The sequence below is a fragment of the Haemaphysalis longicornis genome, unplaced genomic scaffold (assembly GCF_048455015.1).
Source record: "Haemaphysalis longicornis isolate Haplotype H1 unplaced genomic scaffold, Haemaphysalis longicornis Haplotype H1 scaffold_10, whole genome shotgun sequence".
In the NCBI taxonomy this organism is placed as follows: Eukaryota; Metazoa; Arthropoda; class Arachnida; order Ixodida; family Ixodidae; genus Haemaphysalis; species Haemaphysalis longicornis.
The window spans coordinates 155,800,890-155,821,062 of NW_027526204.1; the positions used below are offsets into that span (position 1 = coordinate 155,800,890).

Below are 20,173 nucleotides of genomic sequence, written 5' to 3' on the forward strand. Positions count from 1 at the left end.
AGTCCCAGTTTGTTACAGCTCACTTGGGCAGCTCTGTCAGTTTAATCCGGATGGAACCTACATGAGTGTATGACCGAGTGGCGGACCACGACTCCATACGGGTGCTGTGTTCTTGGTTGCAGCACAAACTGCCACGAGACTGCACCTTTGGCAACGAGAGCAGTGCCCTCTCGAGCACAAATACGCTGCCCAGTTGTTCACCGGGTGTCTCCTTTTGCTGTTCACTATACCGAGGTAATTTCCGCAAGAGGCTAACGAGTTCACATTTATGGCATACCAGAGTTCCGCTGCATGCGCATGTTTTGGAATCCACAAGTGCACCTCTCTGAAAGGCTCACTGCCGACACTTTCCCTGCTGGCCCCTCCCTCGTTTGCAGTTGGACCTCGCACTGGCGATGCCACCAGCTGGGCAGGATGGCTGAACTTCAGCTCATGCCCACATTCCCTCAACACTGGTTTGCGTAGTGGAAGCATGGCATGGATTTCATTGCCCTCAGCTGTGCCAAAAGTTCTCTGGGATGACGCAAGTCCCTTTCATGTGCTGCGGCGTCTGTCAGATGCACAGGCACTTCCTTTGGCCGTACGAGTAACAACAGTGCTATTTCTGCAATTAGTTGGTAAGCATTTGTACAGCAATATGCACACGCGAGGCATTCCGTTAAATGCAAACCACCACCAATGAAGCCAAAAGGGCAACTCGCTGTCCAGACGGCAACAGTGCCAGTCGAGTAGCAGGCAGCACAGGAGGTGCATTCACTCTGCAGCTTGCCTGCAGAGGGAAAGGTAGCACGGTGTGCCAGCCCAGCTCTGTGCTTTCAGCTACGCATCTGCATTGCCAGGTACGTTGAGGTGCCACGGAGTGGCAAGCACCGATGCCCTTTCACTTATTCCGAGAGACTGCACGAGCTCACTCAATGCAAGACAACTTTTCCACACACTGGGGGGCACAGGGCAAAGAAGTGCTCGTGCACGATTAATGCTGCACTGGAACTGCTCCTCGTCTACAGCCTGGAGAAAAGGCTCTGGAAAAATGACTCTGGCCACACCACTACACATGGCTTGGCTGGATCAGCCTCAACACACCTCACCAAGCTTTCTTTAGGGGGGGGGGGGGGGGGGGGGGGGGGGGGGGGAAGACATGGCCAGTGCAAGGATGCAAATACAGACAACTTGGACTCGAACCTGCACTTGAAGCACAGAAGAATGAAGGACTACATCTAAATTGCACCATACAATATTCTAGAGCTAAGTTACTACAAAATCGATTCCATTGACTTTTATTTCAGTCATCCAGCATGAAAATAAAAAAAAGAAGTAGCAGCTAGATCATGACGCAGAGTGCAAGGCAAGAAAGATGCCAAAATAAGCCCACCACATGTCAGTAGATCACCTTGGTTTCTGATGCAAGCAATTCGCCATAAAGCGCAATGTAAACTGGCACCCTACTCGCCACAAACCCTGCTTCTACTGATGCACAATGTGGCAGCCAGAGATGAAAACGGCTGAACGCACTTGCATGAGGCTTACAAAAAATGAAGGACGCTCACACTAACGCGCAAGGCTTGAAGGTAGCAAAGCTCTACGAAACCATCGCGACCATCACAAAAGTTTAAGTCCACGATTTGACTTGCTGCTTCTTTGCTGCCAGAACGACTTTTACTCCATCATTGTTGCTATAACTGTGACCGTCTTCCATTTTTTTTGCAACACTGGACAACGCCTTGGAGGGGCGCATGCTATGACATGTCTTTCTCGTTACGACCTAGTGTTGTCACAATTACGGCGAACGCTAGAGTCTTTTTTCCGAGCAAGTGCTGCCATGATTAAAGCGAACGCTGCAGATTTTTTTTTTTTTTTTTGCCCAATCTCCCTCAGTGGGTATGCTTGACTTCAACAACATGCACCGGGGACGCTGGGCGGTTGCCGCGAGGTACGCATACATGAGCGCTAGCCATCGGATGGTCGCCGTGAGGCCAGCGCTCACGTGCGCACGCTCGGTAATTCCTTGGTATTGTTAACTGCAGGCGCGAAACATTGCGATTTGCTAAACAGCTTCGTTGTTAAAAAATCCGCCTCCAGCAATAGACAATACTGTGCTTCATGCTTGCAACAAGGCCCCGTCGATTTGCATGGACCGCTAGCAGCCACCTCAAGGGTGTGGCGAGTGGACTGGCTCGGAGAAGTGCACCTACTGTGGCCAAGGGGCTGAATGCAGATCCTGAGCAGCACACGTCGTAACAACATGCCACCAGTGATTTCATTATCAAGGGCAACGCAACGGCCACATCCGTGACTACAGTGTAGGGGAATGCAGCAAAAGCAGCAGTGGGGGGAAAAAATTACATCAGTTCCACTCAACGGGAGCACTGTCAAGTGTGGAGCAGTGCTGTGGCCCCCTCTCTTGACTAGTTTCAGTATCAGCCTAGTACTGTTATTCTAAGTGTCAAGAGTCAAGTGCCACAGCCCCTAAAAGGCCCCCAAGGAGACACCGGATTGAGTTTTAATTAATCTGGGGCAATTAAAGCATTAATTCACGATTTTTTACCTTAATGTATATTATTGTGTACTTGTATACCGCCCAGCAAAAGCAGCCTCTCTGGCAACAACGCCCCCCTCCCCACTTTGCATATGACCAATGTGTGCCTGTGTGGTGCAACGGGATTGACATCAGCGTCGTAACGTGAGGGGCCCAGATTCGACCCCAACCAGAGGAGGCGGTGATCTTTTCACAGCCTCTCGTTGTGTGCGCGACTTTGTTCGCTGGATTCCGTGACCACGGACAAGCTGCGACGACAAAGGGCCCCTGAAGTGCTCCACACTGAAAGCTGGTGGCTCCTGAGGCCAAGGAGGGACTGAAATGATCAGAGAAATGAATTGCACTAAAGTTGCTATCTGAGTGTGTTGCTTATCAGTAATAGACAATCATGTCTTAGGTATCAGAGCACCCAGACTTTTTTCCCATTGAAACTCGGCCAGTACTGTGATCCATGCTAGCAGCACAGTGGTTGAAATGCATCGTATCACCTGCGCTCGCAAAATACACAAAAAGACCTAAAGCCTGCTAGGGCACCGAACAGTTCTAATAGCTGGCAGGCCTCGTCTGACCTGGCCCCGTTACGAACCCGACCGGGGCACTACACCACTTGCAGGCACACAAGACTTCCCACTGCTTCCACGGAAGTTACTCCAGTGAGCACAGGCAGGTCGGCGGAGCTGCCCGATCAGCGAGTCCTGGCCCAGCAGGGTGTGCCCACCACCGACAGCTGTAATTCACGTGACTCGAGGAAAGACTTGGCATCCTGCAAATCATTCGCACACATTCACCAATGCTTTTATTACGCAACCGCAAAACGTGCCCCTTAAAAGTGGCAAGCAAGGTGCCCCCTGAACCTTGCCAGCAGCCTCGGTGGCACCGCCGACCTGCAGGAGCGAGAAACTTGGCCCCGGAGAGAAGACACGTCCATCTGAGGCTGTGCCACGAACAGAGGAGAAAGGGGCAAACTGCGCTTGGACACCAGGGGGCGCTACGTGCCCCCTCCCCCTCCCCCCGAGGCGGCGGAGGGGGCCACCTCGCCGTAGCCCAGGTGGCCCGTCTGGGCGGCGTGCTGCCGGGCGGCTTCCTGGCCGACGAGTCCGAGGTCGCAGGCGAGGCAGCGCAGGGTGAAGTTGCGCACGTCGGTGAACTGGCGGGAGGCGCGGGCCTCCTGGGCCAGCTCGAGGGCCAGGGCCAGCAGGGCGTCCTCGTGGGCCGGGAAGAGCGTGCGCACGGGCTGCCCGGGCTCCAGGGGCTCCAGCACCAGCGGGTCGTAGTGGATGCCGTCGTAGAGCAGCAGCAGCCGCTGGTCGCAGCCGGCCTCCTCCCCGCCCCCGAAGCGGTGCAGCCGGCCGCTCTGCGCATCCACCGCCACCATCTCCACCCGGTAGTGCCGGCTCAGCACCGACAGCTCGATGGCGCCCCCCCAGTGGTCCTCGTTCAGGATCCACGTGCAGTACTCCCGGTTGGGACGCCCCAGAAACGCCTCCGTGTACGTCTCCCGGTCCGCCGCCACACAGTCCGCTATCACCTGCACGGCGGCGGAGGGGGGGGGGGGGGACCACCGTTGCATTGGGAAGAGACGGGCGTGCTGCTCTGCTCCACGCCTGCAGCCCAGGGAGACTCAGAGCGCGCTTTTTTGACCTCCTGCCTGGTCCAACCACGCTTGCCAGCAGCCTCTACGAGGTCATACGGAGTGCGTTGCAAGAGCCAGACAGGGAAAACATTTCTGCGCCAGCAATGTGCTGTGGTTTTAGCCAGGGGAAACTGCACACGACTGCGCAATATAATTATTAGGAACTATCAGCGTCCTAAAGGCCACTTTATAGCCTGGTGCACAGCACAGCACCAAGCTATAAAGTGGCTATAAAGATGGCGTCCCCTTGCGGAAATGTGTACAGTTGGAGTAATTCTTCCAGATCAACATATACTAAAAAGTGCTCCCTAGAATTGAATAAATGGGTAAATATCGTTCTCCAGATATATACGGTACGTCTTTGGCCACGTGAAAAAGCCTGTGCCGCCTGCTTTGTTTCCCCTCTATTCAGTTTCTCGTTGGCGCCGCCAGGGGCGCCACTCTAAAATCTCTTCCCCAATAGTCTTTTATACCCACAGCCAAATCAAAACGTCCCAAGTCCAGTGTCGAACAACAACATTGTCGAACAACAAGACATTACCCAAATATAAGGCCAAAAATCAACATGAGTGATATTTGCAGTGTTCCTTCATGAAAAAATTTATGGATGCTTGCTTTTGGAGATAGCAAATAAAATACTACATCAACTGCAGAAAATGGTCGCCTGCTTCGCTTTCTTCTCTGGTCGCTCTATCACAGGCTCGCGTTGGTGTAAACAGATGCGGCCCTGCTCTGAAGGCCACAGCTCTCATCTGCAGCAGCTCGACTACATTCGCGCAAGACCGTTTGGCGCCAACTGCACAGACGGTCCAGTTTCCTCCTCAAAGACGGCGCTCCGGAGTATCGCCCGGCTGTTCGTTTATATTTCTGTATGTAGATAACTTTTGTGCCCACACCACTCATATTTCCAGTATTCTATAAGTGTGTGATGTTCAAAGTGTATATTTCAAATTATTTTTATGTTTAACGTGTGCAAAGTTGCATTCAGGTTATCATCGTTTATTTTTTTTTGCTACTTATTTGTTTTGTTTTCACAATTCCTTAATAAAATTTCTAATGCACCTGTTGTTTGAAATTATTGCTGTTGGAAAAACCCATTCTTCCTGTGTCATTTCAGAACTTACGGTTCAGCATTCATCATTTTCTGTGGTAAGAAAAAAAATATTTCCTGGGCTACCCAAAAACAACCGGCAGGTGTTTATATAATTGTATGTATGTAAATAACGTTTGCACTTACAGAACACGTTTGCAGTATTACTTTGTACGGGCCTTATGTTCAAAATGTATATTTCAAAATTTTTTTATGTGCACCCTGTGCACAGTGGCATTGATGTTTTTATCATTTTTTTCTTTTTGTTACTTTTTCTTGTTTTGATAATTTTGTTATAAAATGTGCAAAAATCTGTTGTTTGATGTTAGAAAGCCCTATTCTTTCTCTATCATTTCGCGTCTCACACTTCAGCATCAGTCATTTTCTGTGGCAAGAAAAAAATATTTCATGGAACAGCCAAAAACAACTGATTTTTCCGCGGTCCGGAAAGTGCTAAGGGCTGCAAATCTTTTAAACTCAAAGGTTGCGTGTTTTGTAGCTCTCTCAGCATTCGCTCGATGGCCAACGGCACCTGGTTTGCAGAGAAATAAATTGTAGCGGCCACTTCCCTCTCATTTTTCGTAACATTTCAGAACACGTCACAAAGTGTTCAGAGAGCGGAGTCCGACATTATTTAGCTATTGCTGTGTTCCCGAGAGCTTGCTCTTGTCGGCTTTCACTTGCGTTGTAGCCAGTCAGAAAGGGACGTTTCAACGCCATCTTGGTGAGGCGGTGTACAGCAAATTTGCCATCAAGCATCCGCTCTGTAATCGCAGGGCATGATAACACTTTCACAGAAATCATAAAAAGGTGCTACCACCCAGTGTGTCAGACACTGGAACTGGAAGCAAAAACCAGAACCGAACCCGAATTTTTTGCCCTGAGCCAAACTGAACCAATACTTTTTCTAGCCATTTTGGAACTGTACCCAAACCGAAACGAACCGAAGGAACTGTTCCGAACCGGTTCTGGGAACAGCTGTAAACCCAAGATTTCGAGCAGAGCAGTCTGGTAAATGTGAGAACTTCTTTTGCTCGAAGCATTGTTGATAAAAACGGGAGACGCTGCCGAGAGATAATGCAGCAGCATCGTCCGTTCACGCTCTGCCCATTCTGATAAAACCATCATAAGTCGTAATAAACAAGTTGATTTTTACCAAGTTATCTGCCCAGGGGTGAGACAGCCCAAAGAGATTTGGGAGCAGTTTTCGGAGCAGCAAAATTTCGATTTTGGAGCAGAAGAATCTTGATTTGGAGCAGTTAGGGACATTTATTACATCGTCTTGTGAGATTAAAATCATAATTTCAGCAATTTGAAGGGTCAAGTATACATTCCAATCAGTTTTGAATACACAGAACACTGAAACAACCTTATGTGAAAGAATTTTTTAAGAGTATCACAAAGTTCTTACTGCACTACCTTCTTCTTAACTAGTGATAGTGTGTTGCGGCTGTACGCAACACTGACAACAAACTGCCGCTAACATTATCAAATTTAAGGGCTCTGCAATTGTGGCGTGTTTTTTTACCATTTCAATGCTAAAATTATTATTTTTGTAATCTTAGGCTGCGGTTTACGAACGAGTGTAGTCACGGCAACAGCTGAGCAACTTCAAGCTAACGGTCGCATAGCCCAACCAGCCTACCCGTTTCAGTCCCCGGGGCGCACGTTCACCCCATGGTCATTTGAGTAGCGTTACTGTTTAGCCACCTAGATTTTGGCATTAAATTTCACTTCGCATACATCAAGTGTTATTAGTCGTGTGCTATGGCAAACATGCAGTCCTGCAGCTATTGGGCGCTGCCTGAACAGGTCGCGGCGCCGCAGCAAAGCCTGCAACTTTCGTGTCGACCGTTCCATCCCCGAGGCTCGCGATCGCGCTTCGAAGCACAGCAACACCTCAGCATTTTATAGCACCACAACGAGCGAAAAAGTTCACTTCACGAATCCGATTATAGACGCACGCACCGCGTTTCGCACTCAAGGACAAACCACGCTGAAGTTGTAGGCCCCACATTTCAATGAACTTTTTTTCGAGCCGCGCAACTTCTCGTAATCTCGCACCAATCTCAAACCATATCCCCGCGTTAACGTCACTGTTCAGAGCCACAACTGATAGAATTAATAGACTGGAACCCAGCAGATAGCGTAAAATAAACCAGGGAAAATATCGGCGATGCACACTGAGCGCGTGAAGTAGGCAGTAGCAGCCGCATCAGGCGGCGGCCATGTTTGTAGCCACAGCGATGCCCAATCAGGAAGGCCGTTTCAGCATACCCGGACGGAAAGCCAATAGTGTTTTAGAAGCTATCGTTTGCTTCATTTCAGTCTTTCTATTTTTGCCATTTCTGTGTTTGCAATTGACCGACAATAAAAGCGGTGACCGGGATGCGGGAGGCTTCCGTCCCCGCCAGAACTGACATGAGCAGCAAACTCCGTGCCTTTCAGACTCTTCTGGAGCAGTTTGGCGCAATTTTCGCCATTTGCGTGCTTTTGGAGCAGCTTGGCGCAGGAAAATGGAATTGTATCAAAAAGGCGCAATATGCGCAGCTGTCTAGTCTCTTGTGGCAAACATTTGTCAAAAGGAATGGGGACACACATGATGCAGCACACTCTGTGTCATGTGACGGTGTCTCGACCAGCTTAGAAAAATGGATGCGGTAAAGCGGTTGGTTGTTTTACCCAAACGCACATTTAATACCCACACTTGGAGAACCCTAAAGCAAACCACTCAAGCAATAAACAGCACAAAGCTGATCCAAATAAATAACTTAATAAAAAGACAATCTCCAATCAAACAAAAAGTCACTACAATAAAGTGCACACACGGTCAAAGCAACACCACCTAACCATCCATTACCAAATCATCCTATCCTAGGTACTGCCCCTACAACAACTACAGCGAAGTCGCGTTGACACGTTTTTCCCGGGAACCAGAAAATAAAACGTATTATGCGAAAATCGCACAACCCGAAGAGGTTCAGGAAAGGAGGAAAATATGCACACTCCCCCAGCGCAACCCGCTTTCATTACGCAACACTGAACTGGCTTGTCGAGTTGTGCTGCACTTTCTCCTTTTCAACATCTACAAGTGAATTTCTGAAATGTAAAAACCGAAGCTGCCATTATTTCTTGCTTTGCGGGACACTGGTGCGCGCCACCATCCGTGTCGTGCCTTAAAGGGCCCATGCAGACAAAATACAAGTTTGCTTTATTCGAAAGATTTCCTGTTCTATAGTGCCCCCAGCGCTTGTCCGGAAGCCGTCAATGCTTTATTCACTGCGAAATTAATCAGTTTAAGCTACAATTTTTATTCTCACGGCAAAACGTGTGTTTGAACGACGTTTGCAATGACATAAGAACAGGTCTTTCGGCTAAACGGTGTGGAGCGGAGGCTTGCTTACTGTTAGTCAACCCAGATGGCGCCACCATGCCGCGGGATGCTGTTTTCTGCCTTTGGTTTGTTTGTGACCGTATTTAAACCTGGCTTGTTTTTGTTCAAGGAGAAAATAATGGTTTCATCAAACAGAGTGCTCGCTTGACAAATAGGGTCACGTAAAACACCGTTGCTTGCGTCAATCAGCCAGTGTCGTCCGAGACTATTCCAAAGCGCCGCAGTCCTGTGCAGCTAAACCAAGCATACTGTGCGCAGTACCAACAGCAGTATACATTGGTACTTCTATGTTTACGTATGCTTTTGTAACTTCCCCTGTTTGTCCCACCATTCTCACTGGTATAAAAAGAATGTGCCCTGAATTTAAGCGCAAATAGCTCATTCAGCAAGCTTATAAGCTCTGCCTAACTCGCATTTGCTTCTTTCTTCTGGCCTCCGCCAATCGCAGAGCTGGCTGGTATGACGTCATAGGTTCTGTTGCGGGAAATGAGCTAGTGGGTCGCATGGCCATTCCTTTTCTTTTCCTAATTATACAGCTTACTTGAGCGAAGTTTACGTTAAAAGTGGCGTCAGCCGCCGGACGCGTGGAAGTCTTCAATACCCAACGAGAGCGTGATGTTGGCAACGCTTTCGCATAGGACTGACCCGTCGACGTTCGCTCCTGACGCTCTGCCTCCTTTGCGCCATGTAAGCAGAATGCCTTCCACTTCGTGCTTCGCATTTCTTTCCCAGCAGGGCTGAAAACTTGCCGCTTCTTTCAAGGTTTTCTTTCACCGACCGACAATATCGCTGAGCACTGAAATGGCAACCCATTGGTCGCGCTCAAAGCCTCCGCTCTTCCCCTTCAGGTGCTCTTCAAATTTGCGTACAGTTTTTGTTTTCTTCTAGCCTGAATTCCTCGCCTCTCCTCCCCATTTCCACAGGCCTGGCAGCACCGCCCCCCCAGCAACAAGCCAGCCAGAGGAGAGCAAAGCAGAGAGCATAATGCAGCAGCAGCAGCAGCACGGGGAGAACACAGGAACACACGGGGGGTAGCGCGGAGAGAAGTCGGGAAGGTCGAGAGCATGCGCAGCTTCTCCCAGAACAGAGCAGACACACCTGGCAGCGGCCCTGCAACATCATGCAGGTTGTAGCTTGATGGGATGGGGTTCGAGCTAGCATACCGAAGAGTACACGTAATATTTATAGATATGTCGGCCAAGATCCACTTCCCAAGTAGTACTCGTGGTGTTTGCGAAGGACGTAAGCACCGGCAGCACCACCGTACGAAAGCCGTTTATTGTACTTCACACATCGAATATATACATAAAGAACAGACGCGCCCCCTGGGGGTGAAAGAACATAAAAGTAAACCGAAACTGAATATAACATACTCCCTCCCTTATATTTAGTGATTAGTTGTTAGTAAGTGTTAGAAACCCCTAGCATGCACTGTACATATTTACACTCTACACACACACTGTTCTATACACACAGACAACTAATGCGTCTGATAGTCTTTGAGCCAAGCCGGTGGCCGGCGCTCTCGAGACGGCCGATGGGGCAGAAGCTAACCCAAAACAAACTCTTTTGAACCGAAAAAGCCCTTCATGTGTGATGAAGGCTGTCAGGTCCCTGCTGTCAGGGTAGGCTACAGCCAAGTCAAGTTTTGAGAAGTGTGTCGCGCCTACCAAGGCATGAAGAAGTTCCTCTGTATGAGGCAACGGGAAGCTGTCTGGTACAATGGCCTTGTTAGGCTCCCGAAGGTCAACACAAATCCTGATGCTGCCATCTCTCTTGTCAACGACAACAATGGGCGAAACCCATTCAGAAGCATCGACACATTCGATGATGTCAAGGCTCAACAACCTGTGGAGTTCATCTGAACTGGTTGAACAACTGGTTATTGTACTTCACACATCGAATATATACATGAAGAACAGACGCGCCCCCTGGGGGTGAAAGAACATAAAAGTAAACCGAAACTGAATATAACAGTACTGTCCCATTTTCAGCAAAAATTAATCGTAATAAACGCGAGGGAATGCATTATTCCCAAGGGATATCAGCTGGGAATCAAAAGAAAAACGTATTACACAGAAACGTACCGACGAGGTTCCACTGTGGTCCCTCCCATCAGGACTGGGCGGCTGGACGGGTGGCGCCACCACACGCCGCTTCCCTCGTTACTGGAATGGGCTGTTGTTTTTGTCGTGTTTCCTTCGGTTCTTTTAATGTTTAGGTGGTGTTGTAAGCGGATATGTGCAGTGAAACGAAGTCAGGAAGATCTGTTAAGTTATTAGATGCACTAACGGCTACGTAAACTCGTTGAGCGCTTCTAAAATTCGGTATAGGCCTCATTGACATGAGCACTTTTTGCAGCGCTGTACGCCTGTCTCCACCCGATTTGAGTACGAATAAAACTATTAGCATGAGCATTCATTTCCACCAGTTTATCTCTTTCGTTACTGTGCCTATTTAAAACCGTTCAATTTGAACTATACCTTGGGAGCCCCTTTTCACGGCGTTCCAGGCATTGCTGGAACAAGTAAAGCTATTTGGAGTTAGCTCAGAAAATTTTCTCAAAATCAGTTTTGTTTTCATTTTTGCAACAAAAACGTGATTTTTGACACGCGTTTGCATCACCTGGGTGTGGAAAAGGGGCGTGGTCATCGCGCGTCACTGCTACCAAAGAAGAATGCGTGCCCCTCGTAATTACTCTGCATCAGTGTTTCGTTTTTGTTATCAGGGCACGAATGGTGAATCAGAAAATTATTTTGAATCGTCAGATTTGCCCTCTGACAGTAATAATGCCTGAAAATAGCACAACTCATCAAGTAGTGCCTGTTTGCAAAGCTACTTTATGATTTTAGGCTGTTTTATTGCCTTTTCGCACGTTGTTCTAAGTACTGTGGTAGTTCTACTTACCCCAGGACCGTTCGCGAACAGTTTACAACAGTTTCGGTTTCGTTTCTGCATCGCGAAATTTATATTTGGCGCTACTACGCAGTTACCCAACTTCAACCCTACCTGCCTTGGCACCTTGAGCGTCCGCGATGGATCCTCGAAAAAAGCATACCGCTTCTCATTTCACCCAACCCTAACCCGATTTCTGCGACTTCCGATGCAAGTCAAAAGATCACACCCAGTCGCCAGATATCTGTTCCGACGAGGAGAGCGCTCCGAACTGGCTTTACACACCGCCAGCTGTTAGCCTGCCAGTTTCGTTTCCTTACGAGGATATCCACGGGGGTATAGTGCTGCTTCCCACTTGAACTGTCTGTTCGGACGGAGCCTCCAATAAGTTTTGTACTGTTTCAATGCTAGGTGGTGCTGCAATGCAGGAGGTGGGGCGACCACCGGGCGAGTCCAAGAAGCCCCGAGTATTGGCAGCCTCCACCAGATGTTGGTGGTGGTGCGGGTCAGAGCTGGCCAACGGACCTTCCCACTGCCGATCTTTTTTATCGCGCATCAGCTACTCGGCCAAAGTTTGCAGGGCATCACACCTCATTCCTGAAAGCAAGGCTACAATAGCAAATCAGAAGATGATAATAAAGGACAACCTTATGCTTTGAGAGATAACTTACAGTGAATGCCAACAAGCATCAACCACGGAGTTCCGTTTTCAACTTCATGCATATTTTTCCTCATCGCGTGGTTGTCCCAAATACTGTGCTGGCCGTGAATGCAAAGTCAGTCATGGACAAGATGTTTTTACGTTACGTAGGGGCAAATTGGTGCCTCTGATAATGTCAAACTGCCAGGTTTCTTGCAGGAAACGACCCGAAATTCCACATTTTGAAATGAAGGTTGCGCTTCATCACATGGCACAAGCACCACGTGTGCTAACATTTATTTTTATATCTGACAAACTGTTCCGCGTAAGTCGACATTTTTTCTAGGGCATATTTTAGATATTTTTCCCAACAAAAAGAATAAAAAGAATATTCTAATCTTTTTCTACTACCGGTGGTTTGTTATGCACACCTCCTCTTCTATCATTTTCTTCGACAACTATGATGTATGAAAACATTTAAAAAAACTGGTGTTATTGGAAAGGCTACTAAATATTCACCATTTTGTGTTCCTTTAATTAATGCCTAAAATTTTTTTAGCAGAAAAAAATATATTTTCTTCGACCCCTAAAAATCGGTCAATTTTCCCGTGGTCCCGAAGGAGTTAAATTATTTTCACTGGTTTCAATGACTACGGTTACCACAGCAGCCGAATGGTGGGATACCTCGATACGTGTGCTTTGAAGAGAAAATCACTTAAGTATGAGTTCGATTACCGTGTGGCCTAGAAACGCCGCGGCAGTTTACACTTACTTTCTGTAAACGTGAGCTTTGTGACTTCTGCTTTCATCAGTGACAGCATGGGGGGCTGAGAGCTGCAATGGAAATTCCGCGTTTGCAGTGGTCATTTTATCGAGAGCCGAAGTGATTCAACCACCCAACAGCCCAAGCTACAAGCCCTGCCTCCTCCCCTCCCCCTTTTACCACCTGTGTGGAATAAAGGCTGGCAGCAATACACAGCCAAGGCGTTAAAAAATGTGGCAGAGTGTTAACGTCGGCCTGTGTTTTCCAATGCGTACGCAAAGCACGCGACCAGTTGTTTCACACAGAGGTGCATCTGCCCGAGTCCTCCAGCACCGACGCATTTCCGACACGCTGGAAGCAGTTGGGACTTGGAGGTGGATGCATGGCCGTGCACAGTTAAGCAGAAAAATCATCCAGCCCTCCCTTAACGATGACGATGGCTGAACACAAAGCTTTCTTTGTGCGAAATCAAATGGCAAAGAGTCAAAGTCAAAGCCGCTGCCATTAAGAGACCGAACTGCATGAGGGTCACATTCAAAGCTCCACTAGTCCAAACTTGGATGACACACAAGGAAACCCTCACGAAAAAGATGGCGCCGCCTGTGAGCCGCCATCGCCTCCGCCGTTCCGTTCGCTACTTCGTGCTATCTTTTCTATTTCCTTATCGTGTATTGTTAATCACGAACGGTGAGAAGAAGCATGACTTTCATCGCCGCAAGTCCCAGACTTCACGCCCGTACAAGGGAAAGTGGAAGCAGCGCGGCATTGCAACGATTACGGCCAACGCCGGCACGACCGGCACGGCGAGGCCTAACGGCGACGCGCCTTCAAGCGTTGCGAGCGCGGCTCAACCAGGCGAGACTGGTTTTATCAGTGACGCTATCAGCTTTGTAAGCGCATCGGAGAAGAAGTTTCAGCCTTCCAAGGCGGGGAGACAGTCGGCAACGAAAGTGGTGCAAGCACAGTTATCTCCGAAGTCGACGGTCTGAGTGACCTTGTGAGCGGCGCCGTATGCGCGATGTGCAGGAAGTACGAACTCGTCGTAGTTGAGGTCACAAACAAGTGCAAGGGCCTCGCATCAGTACTGGAACTCAATTGCAAAAATGTGGAGTGCCCTCCAGGAGTGGTTTCTTCTGTATACTCGTCGCAGCGCGCTGCCGCCATCGGCCGCGGAGGCCGCAACCCGGAACTCTCCAGGGGAAGTCCCCGTGATAGTTTTGCCATCAATGTGAAAGCAGTACTCGCTGCACGTGCGATTGGCATTGGACACTATCAGCCGTGCAGGTTTTGTGCCATTATTGGTCTACCAAAACCACTGCACCAAAAGACGCTCCACAACATTGCCAAGAAAGATGCCGCAGCCACAAAAGTCGTCTGTGACAACCATGCTAAAGCAAGGCAAGTAACTGCGTTGCAAACTGGTCACACTGACGTCAGTGCGATGTTTGACGGTACTTGGCAGAAACAAGGACACAAAAGCCACAACTGTGTTGGTACTGCCATTTCTCTCGACACTGGTCTCTGCCTGGATTTTGAGGTGCTGTCAAACTACTGGCAAGATTGCAGCGACCACCAAAAGCTTGAATAGCAAGAGGAGGAAGTGTGGCAAGCCTTTCATGCCCCTGTGTGTGGAAAAAATGTCGACTACTCATCCCATGCCATGGAGACAGAAGCAACACTGCGCACCTGGCACATGACGGTATCGTACAACCTGCAGTTCACTGTAGTGGAGACGGCCACTGCTCTCACGGTGTTGTGGTTCAACAGGGCCACTAGCTTTGGGCAAGTTCTCCAAGAACTGGGAATCTTCCCTTCAGAAGAACTGGTTATAATAAGCAGTGCAAGTGACCAGCGGAGGATCAGGCAGATGTCTGCCAGGCTGACTGCTGAGGCTAAGTCCCATCGCCACAGCCTGGTGAAACGGGCCTGTACCGAGGACTCCACCCGCAAGAACCGTGAGGGTGCAACTTATGCAGCAGGAGCGTTCTAGTTTTAGTACCTCAGTGTGGACATTTCAGGCTATATCCCCACCAAGTTTCATGTTGTTTGAGCAAGAATTTTTGAATCTGCCAAAGAAATAAACTTGAAATTGCATTTTTCTCAGTTTGTTGTTTTTGTCCGTTTTCTGAGTTTGTGCACACTTATTTTCCCACTTAAAGTAGTTGTATCATGATGAAATTTTGCACAGATGTTCATTATAACACGTAGAGTGCAGAAACCTTGTTCATTATGCAATTTGTGTCCTTAGGTATTTCTGACGATCATAAAACAAAAATATACAGAACAAGAAAAGGCACACTACCAGTCATTTTTTTTTCGTGGTGAGGAAAATGAATATGAGGCTTTTTCAGGTAGATTTGTGCACTCTGCAGTTAATAAGGAACCACCTAGGCTATTTTAAAAGTTCCAGGAAAAATTTTTACTATAAGGAAAGTGTGCACAACAAAAAAGCCCTTTTTCTGAAAGTCATGTTGCGTAACACTTTATCCGGAGCAGCTATTCGATATCTGATTGCGTATATGACCAGAGGAGCTCAATCTTTACAAGCTGTGAAAATTTCTGCCTCCTAACTTCATTATTAAAAAAAAGTTGTTTCAAGAAGCATGTCCCCTTAAATTCCGGGCATATTCTTTTGAAAGTCCTAGGAATGGTGGGACAAACAGTGGGAGTTACGAAAGCAGACGTAAACATAGAAGTACCGATGCGTATGCTGCTGTTGGTACTGCGTGCACTATGCTTGGTTTAGCTGCACAGGACTGCGGGGCTTTGGGGTTGTTTCGGACGACACTGGCCGATTGACGCAAGCGGTGATGTCTTACATGACCGTATTTGTTGAGCAAGCACCATGCTTCACGAAACGATTGTCTCCATGAACAAAACAAGCCAGGTACAAATACGTTCACAAACAAGCCAAAGGCGAAAACGGCTTGCTGCGGTGTGGTGGCGCCATCTAGGTTCACTAACAGTAAACAAGGCCCTGTGATGTCATTACAGACAATGAAAACGCACAATTTAACGGGAAAATCAAAATTAACTTCATTAATTTCTCAGTGAATAAAGCATCATTTGCATTTGGACAAGTGCTGGGGGCACTATGAAACACAAAATCTTTCGAATAGCACAAACTTGTGTTTTGTCTTCATGGCTCCTTTAACTCTTTCGGGACCGCCGCAAAAAGTGATGAAAAAGGGAGGTCTCGGTGCAAATTTTTTTTACATAAAGCAAAGTCACCACCCTGCCTTAGCATATACCAAAATGCAGCTAATTATATGTTCTTTGACATACAATAGCAAGTTTTACTTCAACACTGACGATAGAACCATGAAAAAATCTGAAAGTAAGAACTATGTAAAAAAACTACAGAAAAAGATAGAAAAAAGTGTAAATATAAAAATATTAAAAATAGAATAAAAGTATTTCAGGATATACAAAATCTAACACAATGCTTTGCTTCTTCATCGCGAAAGTTTGATGCGGCTAGGTGTAGCTGGTTTTTTGTTTTGTCTGTGCTTTGACGACGTAGCCATGGCCCTAGGGCCATGGCACTAGGGCACGTAGCCATGGCACTAGGGCCATGGTTACGTCGTCGCCCAGGTACACGCCGTGAGCTTGTCTTGGCGAAAACTTGATCCGTTTCTGCGCTGGTGGCAGAAGATCACCACCATAGGTAGTTAACACCCTAGCGAACAAATATAAACCAGCCAGAACATATTTCGAGCGCACATACCTACTCCAGAGCCAATTGGAACCGAAACCAACACCCATCTTTGAGCGCGATTTGATGTTCCAGGCTGATCGACACCCGAATCCTCACTCGAGCTGAAATCCAATCTCTAAAGCCACATTCCGACTCTTCACTGTCACTCTCATCGTTAAAATCCACAGTAGAAGGCGAAGATATGCGAGACGAGACGAGGCGGATTTCTTATCGCGCTCGCGCGAGTATGACGCCATGTTTGTTTACATTCGAAACCACTGCCCGTCAGAATAAAATATCTGATGCGTTGCCGCCTGGCGATAAAAAAAAGAAACTTCACAAAAGAGAAAACTCCAGTTTTCAAACTATCTCCTAGATGTCGCTAGGTGTTCCATCAAGCAAAAATTTGTATTCTGCAGGCTCGCGGAACCATCGATCATATGTGATCGATGGTCTATGGAGCGGTCCCGAAAGAGGGACGCTAAAGGCTGAATGAAATTTTGTTTTAACTGAAAGATGGAAAGTTTCGTGGCTCTCTCAGCTTTTGTTCGACACGCAACAATGCATATCTGCTGAGAAATAGGCAAAAAAAGCTAGAATTTCTCTCACCCACATCCCTTTCATTTTTTCGTGGCACCACTGGTTTGGTGTAGAGCGTTAACGCTGGCAACGGTAGCCATGGCCGACTAGAGCAACATTTTCCCCCGATGAAATGAGCAACGCCTTCAGATGGTCGGGTGGCCGGTGTGCCCGCCTGCTCAGGGTTCCAGCCGCCTGCGAGCGAAGCCTCTTGGGGAGCAACAAGCGTCGTTTCCAGTATCAAGCGCCGCATCCCGGGCTCCCAGCTGGCGCCATTTAGGAGGGCGCCTTCATTTCACCTCGTCTGGACGTCACCTTCTCTTGCGCGGCGTGAACCTAGCGTGAAATAAGCACTCTTCACGGCAGCCGTGTCGAGCAACGCCTTCAGATGGTCGGGTGGCCAGTGTGCCCGCCTGCTCAGGGTTCCAGCCGCCTGCGAGCGAAGCCTCTTGGGGAGCAACAAGCGTCGTTTCCAGTATCAAGCGCCGCATCCCGGGCTCCCAGCTGGCGCCATTTAGGAGGGCGCCTTCATTTCCCCTCGTCTGGACGTCACCTTCTCTTGCGCGGCGTGATAAGCACTCTTCACGGCAGCCGTGTCGAGCAGTCGTCATGGCCCGCGCTCTCTCCCTGGCTCAAACACAACAAGGGCAGAGCTCTCCACGGATCACCAACGGCGGCGCAAGGGGAACGGAAGAGCACAAGGGCGCATCGGTCAGCTGACCGCTCGCAGCGAGTTCATTTCACGGGCGATCATGTTCGAACTGGGCGCGGGCACGCTTTGCCGACAGCAACATCCGCGTGGAGAACAGCAGACGGGAAGGTCAGGTTTGACCACCTGCAGTGCACCTTGTTCCTTGTGCCGCTTCCAGTGAAGGGACCTCAGCTGCTTCCTGCCAGGCATGTTGCTTGCAGAGGCTCGGGCGCTCATTACTTTGCTAATTGCTGGAAGCATGATGGCTGACTGAACAGTGAGGGAAGCAGCCTGCCTCGCAGTGTATAAAAGCTGTAGTCTGTGTTTTTTTAGATATAATGAGCTCCTGGAAAGCTTTGATTTACATTTGTTTCCCGTGCTCAACCCCTCAGGATCTGTTTATGCAATGAGCTCTTGCCATGCACACCTTTCGTGACGTCACAAACCATAGTACCCAAAAGCATACGGGGGGTCGTCACCTGTTCTCATGTTTCTGGTGTTTTCTGCCTTATTTAAACAGCTGCTAGTCGCAAGAATAATGCATTTAGGTTGTCGGCACCGTAATCTGTCGATAAGGCCAACTTCTTTTTACCCTTTAGTGTTCCTTTAGTGTCCCTGCAAACCTTTTATTTCACTTCAGGAAGTGTTGCAATCGCTGGCCTCCAATGGAAAAAATTTTGCAGTGGATTGTACAGTTAAGTTGGCCAGGTCATAACATTTACAAAAGAAACCTACATTATGAATTTGTTTAATACCAGCGTGTCAGAGAAACAAAAACACAGCACTAAAAGAGTAAAACAAAGAAACACTCCTGTTTTTTTTTATCCCAACTCATTTCAGCCGGTTCGAACCAAAACTGAGTCGGGCTTGGGAACGAACCCGTAACACCTGAAACCGAACCCGAAAAAATTCCGGTTCAACACCCTGCTACCACCTAGGAGCACGTGATGTTTTTACTACGCTTGTACGCAAGGCAAAACATTTTTCACCGAAATCAAAACTGAAACAACGCCTACCGTCTGCACTGGGGCCTCATATTTTATAATGTTTGCTAGCTGATGTTTCTGTGCCTTAAAAAATTCGTGATGATCAAATTTTCCCGCAAACATTTGCCATGTCCCTGTTACTTTCGGAAAAATGCTCAGGCAAGCTCCACACAGTGCATTTGCAATTTGTCACACCAGAAATTGTTGAGCGGGAAAATGTAGGGGGTGGTGATAGCTGCTTTCCCGTTCTTGGCACTTTCTGTGTTGATAAGCAAGTGCTGCTGCTGCTGCTGCAAACGTTGTATTTGTATTCGCGACACTCTGTTGTATTTGTACTCGCGACACAGGCCCATTTGCTTTTACACTTTGGAGTCCCCTTGAAGCATAGTCAACCGAGTTGAGAACTGGGCCACTCGGCACACATTCATAGCGGTGCAACCACGCGAACAGGTGGGACGCAGAGGAGGAAAGCCCAACACGAGCGCTGCGTCCCGTCTGCACCTCCATGACTTGGGCGCCAGCCAACCGAATCCTCAGCGGTGCCCCGTTGGCTGCACCCTCGGTTCTCATGCTCTAGCCTGCTAGCTGGGCAGAGCAGCCTGCGCTGGCTAAGCCACTCGCCTGGCGCAGAGCAGCCCCGGCGCCCGCGTCGTAGTCCCCTCCCGACAGGGCCAGGTAGACGCTGGTGAAGAGGCACGAGTTGTCCGCAGGCACGGGCCGCCGCACCAGCACGCCCGGCAGGGGCACGCCCGCTTCCTCCTTCTGGCTGGGGCTGCTCCACTGCTGCCACTCCGCCTCGGTGGGCTCCTCCCGCTTCTTCTGCTGCACGGGGAAAGAGCGGTGATCGAGAGAGGGGAATCGCTCCCGCTTGCTGTCCTATCTGAGCATACAATACAAGCATTGCTTGTATCCACTGCTGAGGCGCGCATGCAGGCAACCGTGTGAGTGCGCCGTCACTCGTTACGTCGGGCTCCGCGGGATGCCGGTACTTGTCCGTGCCAAGCACATGACTGTGTTGCACGTTAACAACTCTACCCCGCCGAATGCAAAGTACTGCCTCGAGTCCAATGTGAACGCGATTAATAACATCTCTGTTGACACCACCTATGAGAATTGGGTTGAAACGGAGCAGATGACGCATGCCAGTGTTTTTTTTTCTTCGGCGTGTGGGCGCAGTGGCCCAAGCCGCACCGTGTCCGTGGCACATCAGCCATGTCTGTGGCCGTCTACAGTGTTGCCAAGCGAAGAAATTGACAGCCAAACTTTTCA

At 48.8% G+C, this 20,173-nt stretch overlaps 1 protein-coding gene across 6 annotated transcripts in view; it reads right to left on the bottom strand.

The window, feature by feature from the left end:
• Nucleotides 1–3,309: 3,309 nt before the first annotated feature.
• Yod1 (Yod1 deubiquitinase) overlaps nucleotides 3,310–20,173 on the bottom strand; it is a 29,024-nt gene continuing 12,160 nt past the window's right edge. For 5 of the 6 annotated variants that reach the window (XM_077691387.1, XM_077691390.1, XM_077691386.1 and 2 more), the window contains 2 exons: nucleotides 19,526–19,726; nucleotides 3,310–4,064 (listed from right to left, as the gene is read on the bottom strand). In XM_077691387.1, coding sequence (XP_077547513.1) covers nucleotides 3,525–4,064; nucleotides 19,526–19,726 — 741 coding nt within the window. In that variant the 3' untranslated portion in view covers nucleotides 3,310–3,524. The remainder of the gene's footprint in view (nucleotides 4,065–19,525; nucleotides 19,727–20,173) is intronic. The other variant, XM_077691391.1, reaches the window with a different exon arrangement.